We start from the raw sequence: 17,338 nt of genomic DNA, 5'->3' as shown, positions 1-17,338 counted from the left end.
AGGTGACAAAAAAATCATCTGTCTTATTTTAGTGGTATATCAGTTATATGTTAGTCGTAATAAAGTCGCAAAAAATAAAAAGAAAATGTTATTTCAAACTTTTTCAACTAAAAAGTGGATTAAAATTGAAAAAAAAAATTGTTTTTTTCGGTGGTATATGCTGAAATAGGTGCGATCCAAATTGATCATTTGAATAAAAAAACCCCTGGGTTTCGGGGAAGCGCGGGAACAGCGGCAAGTGCGAAAAGACCGAAACGCCCTTACCAATGTTATTTTTCGTTTTTTTCCTTTTATACGTGATCACGTTTCATTAAGGATAAAAGGTCTTCTTTGTGCTTTGAAATCCTGCGTCGATTTTCGGTTTTGGTTCAGTTTTGAACCGAAATGACTAAGGCTTGTTATTATGTTGGAATAGATGGGAGGACCCCCCCCCCCCCTCTTTCATTCCTCACAACGGTTTCAACTCTGAAAAATTAAACTAAATCTTGTATTGACTATTCTCAGCCTTGCCTTTGCAACGACCGTACTGACATTAGCTTCTCAGTCGTCATCTTCCTGCAAAATCTTACCTGAACCCGAACCAGAACCCGGTTTGCGGAACAGGTTTGTCATCCTCCGGATGATATCCTCGAAGGACGGCCGGTTGGCTGGATCGCTGTTCCAAATTTTTAAATCATGTTAGATACAAAAAAAAAAGTGGGAAGGGAAAAATGAAAAGAATGCTGGGTATTTATACTTGTGCCAACAGTCACGAATGATGGAGGCAATCCGTGGATTGAGTCCTTCGGGAACGTCTAGTCGTCGATCCATGAATCCTACCACTCCAACGATCTATTTTATAGCAATCAAAATCAAATTGTTCCGTTAATACAAGTGCATGCACCTTCGATCGACGACAAATGGAGCTCATAAAAGAAATTGCAAGTGGTTCCTATTAAAATGTATATCTGGTTATTTTAGTCTGAATTAATTCGGTTTAAACTTGATTTACATGGTATAAATACTTGTATTTGAAGAACATTTTGAATAACACAGGAAAAAATTCTCCAATTCCATTTCTGAATTCTCTCTCGAATTCAAAAGTTCCATATAATAAGTGGCGTGTAAGTTTATGTTGTTCGAGTTTAGGTACCTGTAAAGAGTTTAGGTGATCCCATGGTACCGAAACCGTCATTAGCTCCCATAAGATGACTCCAAAGCTGAACACATCTGATCTGTTCGGACACAAACAAACGAGGAATTCCGTGTCAGTGATACAGTTATGCATCATACTATGTGCTATAATGCCAAAAAAAAAGGACAAATTCGTTTTTCTCGTGTCAAAATTTTAACATTGTTTCACTGATACGAGAACGGGAGGGAGAAAGGCTTCATTAACATACTTCTCATTTGAAGGTTCATTTCGGAGAACTTCTGGGGCCATCCACTGAGGCTGCATTTCAAAAACTAAACGGCATTAGTTACGCGGAGAAGGTGAGTTTTTTTCCTTTGGATTTCAGTAAAGTGGGATTCCGAGAATCATTACCGTTCCTTTTCCGGATTTGGTGCTTAAAAATGTTGCATTCTTCCACTTTGACAGCCCAAAGTCTCCAACCTGGTGCAGGGCACAGAGTGTTGAATAAGTGAGGCTCATTTTACAACTCTTCAAAGAACAAATGAACAATTGGTACCTTGACATTCCAGTTTCTGTCAACAAGGAGATTAGAAGATTTCAAGTCTCTATGTACGATCGGGGGATTTCTACGGTGTAAGTAATTCATTCCCCTAGCCTACAACAAGAGTGAAACATGATATGTTCATGCTACACATGTGTTTTCAGAACTCTCTCCAGAGAGTGAGTGAGTGAGAGAGAGGGGGAGAGATAGACTTACAACGTCGAGGGCCATTCTTAGACGTCGTTTCATGTCCAATGGTTGATTAGCATTGTGAAGTATTTTGAAAAGGCTCCCCCTAGTCATGGAAACCACAATAGAGTAGTAACCAGAGTGTTTTGCATGTATCAGTTTCACCTTTCTTGTATCACTTAACACCTTCTAACAAGGTTTAACACTTTTTTCAGAAGAAAGTACATAGCAGTCGATAATGAGAAAAATATCTCACCTTGGCATAAACTCCGTGACTATGGCGAATCTTTCTTGCGAGTATACAGCTCCCATAAACAGAAGCACATTTGGATGTCTCAGTTTCTTCATAATGTTGATCTGAAGATAGTTGATCCCTAACTGATTCGTTAGTTTTTCTCCACAAAAATGTTCTCAAAAGTTTAAACAGTACATGAACCGAATACCTATACCTCATTTTTGCAGTCCAGCCAAGTCCCCACCTTGTAATCACCACCAAAGTAAACCTTGACAGCAACATCCTGTTCCAGACAAATCGGGCTAACTTTGTTGGAATGCATTGATACGTTACTATTTTAGAACAATCTTCAAAATTCAGGAAGCTAACCGATCCATTCCAGATTCCACGATAGACGACAGCAAATGAACCTGTGCATCAAGATAAGTTGTCATTAATATTTTAAAAAAACAAATCGAACATCCTAGAATTAGATCTGGTGTATCATTTGCCAATACAAAAAGGTGAAAACTGAGTTAGCGTCTGTAAACCAAATGCACCTTGGCCAACCTCTTCCCTGAGTTGTAGGTCTTCCCATCGTATCTCACATGATGAAACAGCGTTTAACTCATTATTCGCTTCCATTGATGGATTTTGTCGGCTACTGATGAGGCCTACTGGACCAAGGCAGGCATCACCATTTGGCCGAATAATCAAATCATCTTCCATATCCCCCTTCAATGTTGATATTTTTGCTCCTATCACATCTGAAATCATATAACTCTCTGATTCACCAGGTGACTCTCTTTGATTTATTCGCCCAGAATACTGATTGCATTCTCCCGCAGATGTTGCCATGGGTCTTTCCTTAATCACCCCCCTAGTTCCTTTCCCATAAACATCTGAGATTCCACTTTCAGCTCTATTGGGCTTGTCTTCACTGTTGTCTCTAAAATTTGTGACATTTTCTCGCAAATTTGAGCAGGTATCTGCATTAGAAGCCTTAGGGGCTTGCGGAAAGACACTCTTATCGATCACTGTGGTGCCACTGAGTTTCTTGTTCATACCATTTTGCAAGACACTCGTATCATTTTCATTTCCATGGTTGCCTACAATCTTGCTTTGCAGTTTTCCCAGAAACTTATCTGCCTATAATAATAAAAAATCATATCTAAATTAAAAAAGTGACCAATGTGATATGAGATGTATTATGTATTAATCCTTCTTTGAAAATTCTGATGATAAGACCAATGCCATGTAAGCGCGCAGCGGACATGGTAAGACACAACTTACCAGTGAAGCAGAGTTCTCAAACTTTGAAGAAGTAACCTCTGTACCAACTTCGGCTCTGCCCACTGAATTCATTCTCGCATTGGAGGAATCATCTCCATGTCTCTGCGATAGAAGCTTTGAAGCCTGTTTCGTAGGACAGGAGACAGAACAAGCTCAAACGACTTTGGATATGAATCGAACAAGAAAGAAGCAAATATTACTCAGCAACTCATAACATCCAAATACCAGGTTTGAAACAGATAAGGTAATCTGTGGGATATCCGCAATCTGAGGCCTTGGCAAGTGCCACTGAATCTTTTCCACGTTTGATCCTCGCTCTCTACCATTATGTTGAGATTTTCTTTCATCTGGTGGGTGCATCCTGTTAAACAGTGCTGCATCACTTGAAAGCGTAACAATGCCAACAAGCTCACCGTCCTCGTACATAGGGCCCTTAGCCACCAGTGTCATGAATTGTTCGCCTGATCTCCTCTGAAAAGGAAACTGACCACACCACGTTTGCCCAGAGCAAACTTTTTTCATGACATTCCTTAGAGAAGTGCGGTATTCTTCAGCTACAAGCACATCAACCATTCTCTGGCCAACAATTTCCTCGGCATCCCAGTGATACAGACTCTCTGCAGTACGACTCCTGAAGTACAGAAAATTTTTCTCAATTCAAAACATACACATACCTCACTAGGCACATATGAAAGCCAACTGCTTTCCTACGTAAATACATAGGCTAAAAAATACAAGGACGTCAGCCTATTCATGATTTGTATTAAATGGTTCTCAGCTATGCCTCCGTTCTATCTGCTTGGCTCCAAGCTAATAATAGACTTGCCATAGTTTTAAGCAGTGGCACTGGTATCAAATATCTCTTGGCAATAATCATATCTACCACCTAACATTATCGCAAGCTTTCATACAAATTCAGATAAAATTACAGGTATTTTTTCCATTCAAACTCCCATGAACTTCACCAATTGAAAGAAAAAGTAGAAGAAAAAGCTCAAATTTAACAAAATCCAAAGAAACGCAACGGTAGCCATCCCCGCATCAGCTATTTATTTAATCAAAGCATCTATAAGCACGTAGAACAAGACAAATTGCTTATGATGAGTGAGTGTTGTAAGCATCTAAAACTCACTCACCAATATGTAATTTCCCCAGAAGAAGCAGAGTAAACGTAAACCGCGTGACCAAGTGAATCCAACAGGGTCCTGTACGGACTAACCGCGAAGTAGAATCCTGAATCAGGTCCCGTCCAGGACGCCTTCGAATCCTCATCTTCGCCGTCGAACCTCCTCCGCCGCTTCTGCAACAGCCGATCCACATCCTCCCTGAGTTTCGCTTGATTCTCCTCAAGATTCAGGCACCGGTCGAGTAGAACCTGGTAGAGGCTCGCTTCCGACTCGTTTCCGGCCATCGGAGTCGCCGGAGAACCTGTTGAGTAGACGCATCAGGATCCCCTTTGGCATTAACCAGACAATTTAAAAAACAAAACAAATTGTGGCATCGGCATTTGTTTTTTAATTTCGAGCTGGTTCATAATTTCTGCTGACGCAATAAATCATAATAAAATATTAACATAAATAAATATAAAATACGCTGCCGCTCTAAATCATGCAACGTGTCCAACTTCTAATCCGATACTGCCACGTGTAGCATTGCTGATGTCAGTGGCGAGTGGGTGGTAAGAGCGTACTGGATCCGAACCCGACATTGGACCCGAAAGATTATAACGGGTCTATCATTCCGAGAAGCAACACGTATAAAAACCAAATGTAACCGTTGGAGGAGGCAGTTTCACCAAAGCAACCACCATTTTCTTGCTCTGCTTCTCTCAACAAATTGTACCATCGTCTCCGATCTTGCGACGGCGGATTTGAAAATTTCTCCGGCAGAGAGAGCGTCGGTGATTGGAAGCAGTAATGGCGATCGCGTCGGTGGTCGTGGCTTGCGTGATCGCAGGAATCGGTCTCGGGCTGTTTCGAGACGGTAATGAAGTCTCCGGAGTTCAGATTCTTTCGAAATCGAAGCTTGAGAAGTGCGAGAAGACCTCCGCCTCTGGGAATCTCAATTGCTCCAGTAAGATCGTCTTGAACCTCGCCGTGCCCAGTGGATCTGTAAGCCAATCTCTATGATGGTTTCTTAAATTCGCCACTTCCCTGACGAAATTTGCCGGTCGTGTTGTTCTTAAATTTCATGCACTGTTCATCTATATTGTCCTTGTGTTGTTGTTTCAGTTCTTTATTTTTTTTCCTGTGTTTGGTTACATCTAAATAAGAGTGGCGGAGAGGCTTCGATTGTGGCGGAAATCGTCGAGGTGGAAGATAATTCTACGGATAAGATGCAAACAGTAAGGATTCCACCGGTTATTTCAGTGAACAAATCAGCAGCATATGCTCTGTATGATCTGACATACATAAGGGTATGAAATGATTCATTTAGAGTGATTTAGTTCAAAATTGGGTTTGAATAGCATGGGCAAGGTTCCCTGAAATATTCCTTTCTTTATATCTAACTGAAGTTTAAATGCTTCAGGATGTTCCGTACAAACCTCAAGAGTATTTCGTTAAGACGCGAAAATGTGAACCAGACGCTGGACCTGAAGTTGTACAGATCTGCGAGAGGCAAGGGCTCTCTTTTCCATTTTTTTTTTTTTTTTGGAATTTCTTCTGTGATTTTGTAGATATAGCAGCTTGTTCAGGGTGATATAAAGTAGCGACCTAATATCATGGAAAGAACTGGTGATACTTCCTAATTGTGTCCTCAGTATGCTGCAATATGTTCCAAAGTAATACAAAGGCAGCTCAGTTTCAAATTCATTGAAATGAGCAACTTCTTAGTATTCAATATTTGTTGAGTGTTTGACAAGGAACAGAGTAATTGATTTCTGGGGTCATGTTTGATAATTGGCTGTGTTTGTTTGACTGACTTTGACTGATTTTTATGGATGACATTTGACGGTGCTGCACAGGTTGCGCGATGAGAAGGGTCATGTTTTGGAGCAGACTCAGGTATATCTATGCAAATATATTACATCTTCTCGGCTCTGTAACTGCATTTTACATGTTCAGTTCCTCTTCTTCACTCGCATTTTTCTTCCCTGTTCAATGACTTGGCATCTTGGGATCTGCATAAATCAGTTAATCTGTTTCACTCTTGTTTCTCTTCTCGCTGCTTATCAACCTCAGCCAACATGTTGTCCTTGTGGGCCGCAGCGACGGATACCTTCATCTTGTGGAAATGTCTGTACGTGTTCTCTCGTTACATTTCCCCATAGTTTCTTTAAAGGATACAGTTTAATCTGAAAATAATGCTGGATTTAACTTTGGTTAGTTGACAAGATGATAAAAGGAAAGGCAAATACTGCCCATTGTCTTCGATATCCAGGTGACTGGTATGGTTCACCCCTCTTTTTTTCAGCTCTTTTGTCTACAACACACAACTGTTATGCGCTCCCATGAAAGATACTTGAATTCATCAATTGAATGGACATGCGTGGAGAGGAAATGCATGCCTCTCTATGTCCTTCAAATTGTAGCTTTTCCGAGCATGGTCTCGGATAATGTAACCATGAATAGCTTTAAAAGACCTGGATTGCTAAAACAGTAAATGAAGGTTGCAATTATAGACTTAAGGAGCATCTCCCAGTAGTAAGATATCTGTGTTTTATAAACAGTTGGATAGTTCGGTTTGGTTTCATGATACAAATGCATATTTCTCGAGTGACAGCCTTTCTTATCTAGGTACCATGTTTTTGGCATTGGACGAAGGTCACTTGGATTTAGTGTCCGTATTGAGTTGAAGACAGGATCTAGAATTTCGGTATGTTTCCGTAGTTACCCCTCTCCTGTTGTTTCCTGAGTTGTTCAGATTTATGATAATAGTGAAAATTTCATTTTCCTCGCAGGAAGTATTTGTGGGTCCTGAAAATAGGACCGCTACTTCAAATGATAATTTTCTTAGGGTTAATCTCATTGGAGATTTCGCTGGTTATACCAACATTCCTTCTTTTGAGGACTTTTACCTTGTCATTCCAAGGGAGGTACAGAAAACTGTCTTTCATGTAAACTACTATCAATTTGACAACTTGTCCCGTATTATAAAGCTAGAGAACTGTTCTGGTAAAAAGGCTGCACCAGGACAACCAGGGAATTTGGGCAGAAACTACTCGATGTGGATGCTACTTGAGAGAGTGAGATTTACATTGGATGGCTTAGAATGTAATAAGATTGGTGTTAGTTATGAAGCTTTCAACACCCAGCCTAACTTCTGCTCTTCACCGTTTTGGAGTTGCTTGCATAACCAACTATGGAACTTCCGGGAGGTCGGTGCAGTGCTCTAACTCCTTATCCCGGATTTCTGATTTATCTGCAGAAGAATCTTGAGCTATGCATTGCTTAAGGATTCTGACTCAGATATTCATAGATCGAATGCAATTTATTTTACTGAATTCAGATAAAGTATTTAGCTTTTGTTATTACCAGCTTCTAAATCTCTGCTGTTCTAGTTGTATATATATACATATACATTGTGTGTGTGTATATATATTGTATATAACCAATATCATTATTGCACAGGCAGACGTAAATCGGATCAACCGTCATCAACTTCCCTTATATGGGCTGGAAGGAAGATTTGAGAGGATTAACCAGCATCCAGTTATGTTTCACCTTCCTAAGTTTTTTTAATTCAGTGGGACATCGACTAGTTTGTTTTGTTTACTTAGCTTTCCTTATACTTGATACAGAATGCAGGGTCTCATTCCTTCTCCATAGGTGTGACAGAAGCACTGAATACAAATCTGATGATCGAACTTTCCGCTGATGATATAGAATACGTCTTCCAGAGGTCTAACATTGAATTCAACTGTACAACCGCTTAGCTCTTTCCACTTAGAAGCCTCAGCTTGTTTCAGAAAAGCTATAATAAATAACGCATTGTATTTGTAGGAGCCCTGGTAAAATCTTAAGTATTGCTATCCCAACATTTGAGGCACTTACACAGTTTGGAGTTGCTGCGGTCACAACCAAAAACACCGGTGAAATTGAGGCGTCGTACAGTTTAACGGTATTGTCATGACTGTCTTTCTCTGCCGTTTGCTACTTGATTACAGTCTTTTCAACTGATTACATTTCATCTCATGCACAGTTCGATTGCTCCAAAGGCGTTGCCTTCGTCGAGGTATCTCAATTTCTCCCTCTGAAATTAGCATTTGAAAATTAATGAAGGACGGCATACTTGAGGAATTTGAGGATGTTTCAGGAGCAATTTTTGATAATGAAACCCAAAGAGGTAACATCCCGATCGTTTAAGCTGTACCCCGCGACAGATCAAGCTGCAAAATATATGTGTACAGGTGATTCTTATACAAGACTGCTATACTATGCTGCTGTTCTCCGATTTAACTTGATGTCGGAAATGCCTTTTTTTCGTTGCATGTAGCTATTTTAAAGGATTCACAGTTCAGCGAAGTAGATAGAGCTGAATGTCAGTTCAGCACTACATCTACCATACTTGAAAATGGATCTCAGGTTCGTGTTACAACTTACCAGTGAAAGCAGCTCACCTTCTACCCGAAAAATAAACATGAGAGATTTGTCCGATATTATGTATACATTACTTAAATATGGTCAAAAAATTTGTTCCAAAGCAGATTACGCCATTTCAGCCACCAGAGACAAGGGCAAAGGGGTTCTTTGAATCGATTCGGGTCATGTGGAAGAAACTGCGGGATGGCGTAGTCGATTTCATAACAGGAGAAACTTGCAGGTAGATCTAATCCTTGAAGTCACGGACATAGCTGTAGATTTCTTAAATATTTGAATGTTAAGAAATGAAGAACACTAAAGCAAAGAGAGGTGATCTTGCATGATAAAGAAAAAAGATCACTTTATTTCTCATATTAGAATGTACATCCAAGAGTGTTACATATATACATAATATGACAAATAAAATAAAGGAAAGTATAGAAACGGGTAGTTACAGGAAATGGTAATACATGTAGACAAAAGGAAATAAATATGTCTTGGTGTATATGTTGCATGATTCACTTCATTTCTTTATTCTGCAAATAGACCAGAATATATTCTCCATAATTGTAGATTGTTGCCTGATCGTAATCTCCATATTTAGAACTTCCATGCATGTCTTCGTTTCTTGTTTGTCTGAATTTTATCAACTTGTTCGACCGAACCGTAATATCGTGTTCGTCCGAACCGATATGTTTGTCCTTTAACACTTTGTCCTTCAACAATAGCATCCTAAAACTGTTCCATAACATTTCATAGAAGACAAAAGTGATTAAATAAGTTTCACGTATCTTTTACTTATACCATACTTCATCCGCACGTAGAAGCTGGAGGAGCCGTTATTTCCCTTAACGAAATCGGCCTTGACGATGTATGCAGAAACAAATGCTCGAATTTCTTCGACTTTGGATGCCATATCCAATACGTGTGCCTGAGCTGGTTGGTGTTGTTCGGCCTCCTCCTCGCCATCTTCCCAGCCGGTAAAAATCTCTTCCGGATTAAGTGATTGTGTATCGCTGTTGTGTTTTGTTTAGCCGAGAGATGACTAATATAAAAACCGCAGCGTGCATAGTCGTATGGCTTTTACACCAGAAAGGGCTCTTCGACCCCATCTACGACTGGTGTGACGATCATTTCGGCTCTCCTGATTACCACCACGGCAGATTCCACACCTTAAACTCTGACCGCCGCCGCCACCATCACGGCCACCACCACCGCCGTGTCGAAACACAGCACCGGCGCAGGACAGCCACCAATCGGAAGAAGACACGTCACCACCACCACCACCACCGCAAGGAAGACCAAGAAGACGACGTGGAACAACAGAGGGATCCCGAGTATTACGACTACTATATTCACCATGTGCGCAAGGACGGTGGCGTCGGCGTCGGCAAGCAGAAGCATCGCCGGAGGACCAACCACCACCATGGAAGCGTCGCACGTGACTGTCACGTGAGAAAGCTACGGGGATAGGATGTGGAAGGCCTTTTTTTTCTTCTTATTTTTAGCTTTTCCCTGAACGTCACGAAAGACAATCAGCCAGCCACATTCCGTTTTGTTATTATGTAAAAGAAAACTCTATTATCATATATCCTTTTGCAAGTGTGTATTTTTTGAACATAGGGGGTTTATCATATGCTTACAGTAAACCGAAAACTGAAACGTAACCTAAAACAACACAAAATCTATCCTCAGACTACAGGCCCTTCCGCTATATTTCATTTTTTGTTTCCACTCAAGAGTAAGAAATGGTGAAAGAAAGAAAGAAAAAAGGCTACATACATCGATTGTAACTACTGTTATACACAAAGGTTGTCTCTAATTGGATTTAGAGATGAGGAAACGGTCGACGATCTTAACAGAGTGAAGGGGGTCATGGTGGGAAGCGGAAGCAGACCATTTGCTGGGATGTGTTCTGTGATGGCTCATCATCTGTCTGGGCTCCGAATCCCAATCTGAATCCAGCTTCCATTCCTTTGGTACCTGCCACCACCCGACCAATGCAACTTCTCAAACTCCCAGTGGAATAAAATTGGGTTTCTTTTATTAGTCCTATACAATGTCAATAGGTTTCTCTCTTCCTTGTACTAGCTAGCGGTGATAAAAATACCTAACTCTAGGGTTGGACTTGGACATGGATACCCAAACTCATACAACAACCCAAAATTCAGAAAACCCGAGCCTTGGTGAATATGAGATCGGGACTCCGGGTTGAAGACAGAGAGGCTTCATCGGCCAGGTAACCGAACCAAGGGGTAGCTCATCGGGCAAATGCGGCTTTACCCCGCTAGAGAGGATAGTTTACCATCTTGTATTTTGTTACCTTGTCGACTGCGAGGGTGAAAACTTCAATGTCTCCATCTCGTCGAATATGGAAACGGGTGAAAGACTTGTAATTCGCAATCCGAAGAGAGGAGAAGGCTTCATCAAAGTGAATGTGGAGCCAGTTGATGCATATGTACAGGTAACTCCCAAACACCAAAGACACCACTGGCGTCGAGAACACCCAGAAGTAAAGGAAGACAGATGCGTAATAGATTCCGGCTCCTGTCCGAGACAGCGACTCCATCCCGTCTTTGCAAATGTTGCTCCGGGTCACAGCCATCACCTGATGCATGTGAGAAATCAATAACATCAGTTTCTGCAGGCCAAACTCCAAGAAAAACACTAATCTTTCGGATGTTTATCTGGATTTATGGATAGTAAGGGTTAAATGAATCATTTTTTAAAAGTTGAGGTTTTTTTTCGGGATTTTCCTGTTCCTGCACCTAGACCATATTTCGTATGCATGGAATCAGTTTATATCAGAAGAGGGGATGATGTTTACATTACCTCGGGAACATCAAAAGCCGACATAAGATACTTGATGCATGCCGGATACAGACCAAACGTCCATTGTTCCAGACGGGCTCGAAGGCCTGTCGGATCGGGAAAGTGCTCGCTCTCCACCGACCGGTACCACTGATACAACGAATGATACCCTAAAAAAGTAGCAGAATCACAAGATCAGCTCAACCTTGTTTCACAACGATGCTTTTTTCCATCAATTTACTGTAAACCGAAAAGAAAAAACTGACCGGAAGTAGCAAGCAGATTATGCTGAATACACATTTCTATACCGAGTTCCAACAGCAGCATAAGAATCAAAGCTGCGGTCAGGTGAGCAGAAACATGGAGAATTCCGATTACGACCCGTTTCTTCCGAGACACTTTCGAAGGAACAAATGTGATTGCAGTTATCAGTAACATTAGGACACCGGCCAATGACACATAAGATCGCTCCATTACATACCCAAAGGCACTCCATACTGTCCCGAGGAAACTCCTCAAGTGCCCAGAAAATGAATCATCTCGCAAAATGTGGCCTAGCTTACACTGGAAAACACCATTGAGGAATGAGTTAAGTGACTAGCTTTTGAGCCTTGAAGATGGATTCATGAACAAAGCTTCTTCTTTTTTTTGGCAACATGCAGCAGAAAGGGTTATATGGCATATAGGAAAATGAATCAGAAAAATGCTATAACAATGTCAGATCGGAAAGTTTGTTCTCCAACTCAACAATCCTGAATTGAGGATTCTTCTGGAGACAAGCATTACAGACAGAAGAAAAACTAATGGCATAAGAAAGAACAGATTAGGATGGAATGAGACGCACCTGAGGGAACAAGGAAAAGACCAATACAAAGTATATAATTCCACCAATGAAATCAAACTGCCAGTTCATTTTCCGAAACTTCAAAATATTTCCCAAAGCGATCTGCAATCAGCAGCAAACAACCATTTAATACCCTGATAACGTAAACGAAACAAGTCAATTGGTGAATGGAGATAAAACGGCATGTTACCCTGCTCGAATCATCGAAAGAAGGATAGGCAGCCTTGCTGTCGTACGTAGCACCATAAAACTTTGAAAAATTGCGGAAAACATGTGTCGGATGCAAAAAAGCACCACCACAACCGTTAACAAGAAGATGTTGGACATGGACCGGTCCATCTGATTGAGTACAAGAATGGCGCATATAGTGATGCAAATCCCCTGCCATTCTAAGTTTACACCTTTCTTTCAAGAAATCACATATCAGATGCCTAACGTTCCTCCCAGTATTGTCGTTCCAGTACCAATCAAGCAACCAGTTTGGTTCATGTGTGATAATGATCACTGCATCATTCTCCCCAACCTAAGCGGAAAAGTAGAAATTTTACTAAAGCAACAAAAATGCAAATGAATAAAAATGAATTCTATGAAAAAGAAGAGGACAAATAACCGAAAAGCAATAAAATTCCCAGGAGGAAGAAGAATAATCAGTTTAGCATCTTCTACGTGTAGAACCCGAAAACAAAAACAGAAAAAAGGAAGCAGGAGCTACCTTCTCTTTCACTAATTCAGAAAAGAATTTGAACTGGTAGACATCAATATCACCATGAAGGGCTAAGTCCAAACCAAATACCCACCATCCTTTAGGTAGCTGCAAAGCAAAATAGCTTTTCTTCTGGGGCATTAACCAACCACCCAACCAACTCTTGTGGCATATATACCTCATGAAAGTATGGAGTCCATCGAACCAGTCTGAAAAATAACACTCTGATCAGAGGCAATGCCAGCAGAAAACAAGTACACATGCTTGTGTGAGTGAGAAAGAAATCAAGAGGGAAAAATGAATCTGAGAGCTGAGACAAACCATGGTTTCCAGGGATGAGAAAACATTGAGGGCCATCATAATGCTTTAGATCAGATACTCCATTGGGTAATTCAGGCTTGTTGACAGCAATGGAATCGCTTTTATACCAATGGGGAGGCTGGAGAGCATACTCGAAGGGGCAAAAGAGACGGTTTTCATAGGTAAATGCCGATGGGTTGGGGTATCTGCAATAAACCATCAATGGACATATCCATTTAGTTAACCTTATGGCCTAACAAAGCTAACGAACAAGAGAGGAAGAGATGGTAAATTTATGTGCGACTTACGCAAGATCTCCCCCAATAAGCAGCAAGTCACCTCGTGGAAGAGATAGAGACCCATCACCCGATAAAACTTTGATCGAAGGCTGAGCAAGAAGTTTTGCGACGGTATATGATGAATTCCCACCATCACCGGTATCAGCCATGAAGTCAAACCAGATATCTTCCTTTTCGCTTAAGTGATCATATAGAAGCTCCCTCTTCTCAGCTTCACCATGACCCTTACTCATTGCAGCCTGAAGAATTTATAAAAAAAAGGGTTAAAAGAGAAACCATGAAGAAAAATTCCAATGTGATATCTAGTAAAATCAAACTGCAAAACAAGAGAAAAAAGACCTTGTCACATCATAAACTGTGGATTTATACCTGCATCATTCGCATGTCAAAGCGGCCGAGAAACACTGTCACTGATACCAGGAGGTCAAAAACAGTTTTAAACAAATCAGCTGATGTTCTGCAATGTATAATTAGCCAAGTCAGGACATCCCATTTAGATGCCTCTTCCTCTCAAGAAAACAATAGTAGAATAATATTGAACGCGAAAGGAAGAAGATTATATCACATTAAGCATACCCTGAATACCAAGGAACCATATCTAAAAAATTAGGCTTCATTTGCTGCTTCTTCTGCTTCTCATGTTCATCAGCAGAAAGAGGGTGTGTAAGAGCCCACCTAAACAGCATAGAGAGCATCAAAGTAAAACATAAAGGAAGACAATAAATAAACAACAATAGAGATATTAGTCTGTACATGATATAAACCCTTTTCGGTTGAAATGTTTACTAACAGACATTATGCTAAATATACTACTTACCCTGTTGATCTCTCCACAACGTAATTAGCAATGTAAAGACCAATAAATGTTGCCCACAAAGAGTAAATAGGAGATATCTCATCAGATGAATCAGGACACGAGCCATTGCACGCCAACTGCAGGTAGACAAGAAGGAGAAGAAATGATATTTGGTAGCACAGAAATTAAAGGTTGATCAAATAAACAATTGAACAACATAAAAACTGAGAATCAGTTTCAGAATAGTGTACCTCCCCATAAATGACCCATTTGGATAACAGTGGATAATCACTTGCAGATCCAACCGGAGCAAACCATGATGAGCAGACTTGGTCTTTCAGCTCATGCATACGAATGAACTTCGCAAGCCATGCACTGTGCTTGCCTTCTCTTTTCCAGAATGGAAACCAGCTAAAGTGCCTTCTTTCAAGAGGTCTTTGCCTCATAATGGCACGGTTCCCACAATGACTGTAAAACACACAGCATGCTATGCTAAGAACCTACAAGAAAGAGAAAAGTTAAAACAAGAGTACAAAAAAATATGTAAAAAAGAAACTAAGTGGCGTTGAGGTACAATATAGGGAGTGGAGTGCTTACAGCACAATTCTGAAGAATGGTTAAAATCTCCGGGCGCTTCCCAGCCACACGAGAGACAAGACCGATATACCAAAGGCCAAGAAAAATGATATGGAAGACAAGAAGAAAGACTATGGACGATATGTAAATAGTTAAAAACAAGGACAAATTCATCCTCAAATCCAAGCCCATTGACTGAAAACTCGGAAGATGGTACAATGCTGCAACTAAAATCCAAGCAATGTACCTACAAATATAAACAAAGAAATAAAAGAATAGCCTGAAAGGAAATAGAAGTCAAGATTGAAAAACGTTGTTATATACTTATGGGTGAAAAAGAAACAAACAGTTCACTTACCACCGACTGAAGTTCGAATAGCTTGGTCTGATAGTCTTCCCGATGAAAGGAGATGAAAAGAAATAGAAAAAGCCGAGCAGACATGCATACATGGACCACCACTTGAAGTTGTTGTCTAATTTTTCTACGAGGGTATGCATGTTATCGGATGAAATAAAGAATAGGCAACCCAAAAACACAGCAATGATTGCATGGCGAGAATGCTCATGCGGATAAGGGTAAGTGTGGGTTAGAATAGTTCTGACCCTCTCCATTTTGAGGGTATCTAACAAACCAACATGATTCTTAACAGATCCCATGAGGTTCCTCTAGTCTTAATCTTCCAAATATCTCGATGATCTTACGCTTCCAATTTCTTGATGACAAGCCAATTCTTGACGGAAACAAGACTAGTTTACAGAACAGCTTGAAGATCCCCCGTTTTAAGTTCAGCAGATGAAACCTTATGCCTAGAGAAACAAAAGGGAAAAACCAAATATAATAGAGGAACACATTCAGCACAATCAATCCAATAACGGAACAATACTTATGAACTAAATCCATGAAATTGTGGAATAAACAGCCACAATTTATTAAACTAAAAGATATACCCTTTTTTATGGTATTTGTCTAACAAATAAGGGAAAGTAATGATTAATCAACGCCATTATCCCTGAACTTATAACGTACAGCTGAACCGCTATCACATGCTTCAGTGATATAGAAAAAGCAAATCTTAGTCAGCTACTTCCATTTGGGAAGAATAAGTCACAAATCAAAGGACATTGACTGAATGCCTTCAACCGGAACTGAAATAGTTTCAACTCTTACACCCAACTTAAACTTGAGGATAACATGGGACCAAATTTCCACCTAGATTCTAAATTCCCAAAACTCTGCATTGATACTCAAAACAGTACAAGAATTTGCAACAAGCCCATGAGGAATCACAACACAAGAAACCGGACTGGAATGAAACAGCATAATACATCATAAAACTTTTTATCAGGAGATACAAGTCTCGAGAGAAGCCTGGAAATACGCTTAAAATGGTTTTTTTTTTTTAAAAGAAAAAAAAGAAAAAACCCACAATTGGAAACTCAATGTCATACAATCTCGACATGGGCAACCTTAATTTCCTTTTTCACTTATGACCGTAAAGACAAGTAGTACATAAGACAAGACCTCAACAAGATGTTATCACTTCTCATCAGAAGATTTACTGAATGTAATAGGACATCAAAATCAGCAACATGCAATACCTAATTTCGAATACTCGCGTAGAGGAGATGACCACACGAAACTTCTAACAAAAATAAAGGAGCTCCAACTCCGAACAAAAAAAAAAGCACACCTTCTTCAACTGCGAAGAACAACAGCCAAAATGGACCGAAAAACGACTAAGCACCGTCGAATTACGGCGACGCTCGCTGTCACTGACGGTATTCCAGCTAACCCGACGAAGGAAACTCCGATCGATTCCGTGGAAATCGTAATTAGCCCCAAATATGCACTCCAACCCTAGAAATGCTCCGCGAGATCATTGAATTCGAGGAGGTAATCAATGATTCGGTGAGTCAAAGCAAAGAAGAAAACATATATACGTGGCTGTGAATTTAATGGCGGTGGCTGAAAAAGCAACAATTTTTGTCGAAGAAACTAACAAAAGCAAAGTGGAAAGAGTCAGTCGGCATTTTCGTATGATTTTTTTTTTAATCAGAAAAAATAGGAGAAGGGAATCATCAAGATCAAGCCTCCGCTTCTCTTCCACGTCCCCCCCCCCCCCCCCCTCTTCCCCC

The 17,338-nt window shown here is 40.4% G+C and overlaps 3 protein-coding genes across 8 annotated transcripts; 1 reads left to right on the top strand and 2 right to left on the bottom strand.

Annotated features, from left to right (window-relative positions):
• Positions 1 to 429: 429 nt before the first annotated feature.
• Positions 430 to 4,831, bottom strand: LOC104813015 (RAF proto-oncogene serine/threonine-protein kinase). Of its 3 annotated transcripts, none has more exons than XM_010540494.2 (14): positions 4,488 to 4,830; positions 3,577 to 3,982; positions 3,352 to 3,474; positions 2,619 to 3,207; positions 2,449 to 2,489; positions 2,294 to 2,362; positions 2,101 to 2,201; positions 1,872 to 1,950; positions 1,671 to 1,769; positions 1,526 to 1,594; positions 1,383 to 1,432; positions 1,133 to 1,214; positions 737 to 831; positions 430 to 655 (listed from the first exon to the last, which is right to left on the bottom strand). In XM_010540494.2, exons 1-14 carry the CDS (start codon positions 4,760 to 4,762, stop codon positions 541 to 543), a joined length of 2,193 nt encoding a protein of 730 aa, XP_010538796.1. In that variant the 5' UTR covers positions 4,763 to 4,830; the 3' UTR covers positions 430 to 540. The 3 variants fall into 3 exon arrangements, with proteins under 3 accessions (XP_010538796.1, XP_010538798.1, XP_010538797.1); XM_010540496.2 differs by having other exon boundaries at positions 4,571 to 4,771; XM_010540495.1 differs by lacking the exon at positions 1,671 to 1,769 and having other exon boundaries at positions 4,488 to 4,831.
• Positions 4,832 to 5,141: 310 nt separating this feature from the next.
• Positions 5,142 to 10,493, top strand: LOC104813014 (protein HAPLESS 2). 4 transcript variants are annotated; one of them, XM_010540491.1, is made up of 18 exons: positions 5,142 to 5,462; positions 5,624 to 5,767; positions 5,881 to 5,969; positions 6,317 to 6,356; positions 6,534 to 6,591; positions 6,679 to 6,739; positions 7,089 to 7,167; positions 7,253 to 7,387; positions 7,475 to 7,669; positions 7,923 to 8,003; positions 8,093 to 8,193; positions 8,295 to 8,412; positions 8,494 to 8,526; positions 8,608 to 8,701; positions 8,788 to 8,876; positions 8,999 to 9,114; positions 9,753 to 9,853; positions 9,937 to 10,493. In XM_010540491.1, exons 1-18 carry the CDS (start codon positions 5,268 to 5,270, stop codon positions 10,344 to 10,346), a joined length of 2,139 nt encoding a protein of 712 aa, XP_010538793.1. In that variant the 5' UTR covers positions 5,142 to 5,267; the 3' UTR covers positions 10,347 to 10,493. The 4 variants fall into 4 exon arrangements, with proteins under 4 accessions (XP_010538793.1, XP_010538792.1, XP_010538795.1 ...); XM_010540490.1 differs by having other exon boundaries at positions 7,253 to 7,669; XM_010540493.1 differs by lacking the exon at positions 9,937 to 10,493 and having other exon boundaries at positions 7,253 to 7,669; positions 9,698 to 9,846.
• A 66-nt stretch (positions 10,494 to 10,559) lies between these two features.
• Positions 10,560 to 17,285, bottom strand: LOC104813013. The gene is made up of 16 exons (XM_010540488.2): positions 16,894 to 17,285; positions 15,561 to 16,009; positions 15,224 to 15,449; positions 14,878 to 15,126; positions 14,648 to 14,763; positions 14,407 to 14,505; positions 14,200 to 14,287; positions 13,840 to 14,069; positions 13,553 to 13,737; positions 13,241 to 13,440; positions 12,719 to 13,051; positions 12,529 to 12,630; positions 11,951 to 12,248; positions 11,706 to 11,854; positions 11,197 to 11,481; positions 10,560 to 10,856 (listed from the first exon to the last, which is right to left on the bottom strand). The coding sequence occupies exons 2-16, from the start codon at positions 15,857 to 15,859 to the stop codon at positions 10,692 to 10,694; spliced, it is 3,024 nt and encodes a 1,007-aa protein (XP_010538790.1). The 5' UTR covers positions 15,860 to 16,009; positions 16,894 to 17,285; the 3' UTR covers positions 10,560 to 10,691.
• Between the last annotated feature and the right edge of the window lie 53 nt (positions 17,286 to 17,338).

This window comes from Tarenaya hassleriana, unplaced genomic scaffold (genome assembly GCF_000463585.1).
Source record: "Tarenaya hassleriana unplaced genomic scaffold, ASM46358v1 Cleome2, whole genome shotgun sequence".
NCBI lineage: Eukaryota > Viridiplantae > Streptophyta > Magnoliopsida > Brassicales > Cleomaceae > Tarenaya > Tarenaya hassleriana.
Note: the sequence above shows the minus strand (reverse complement) of the source record. Positions and strands in the feature narration are given on the sequence as shown.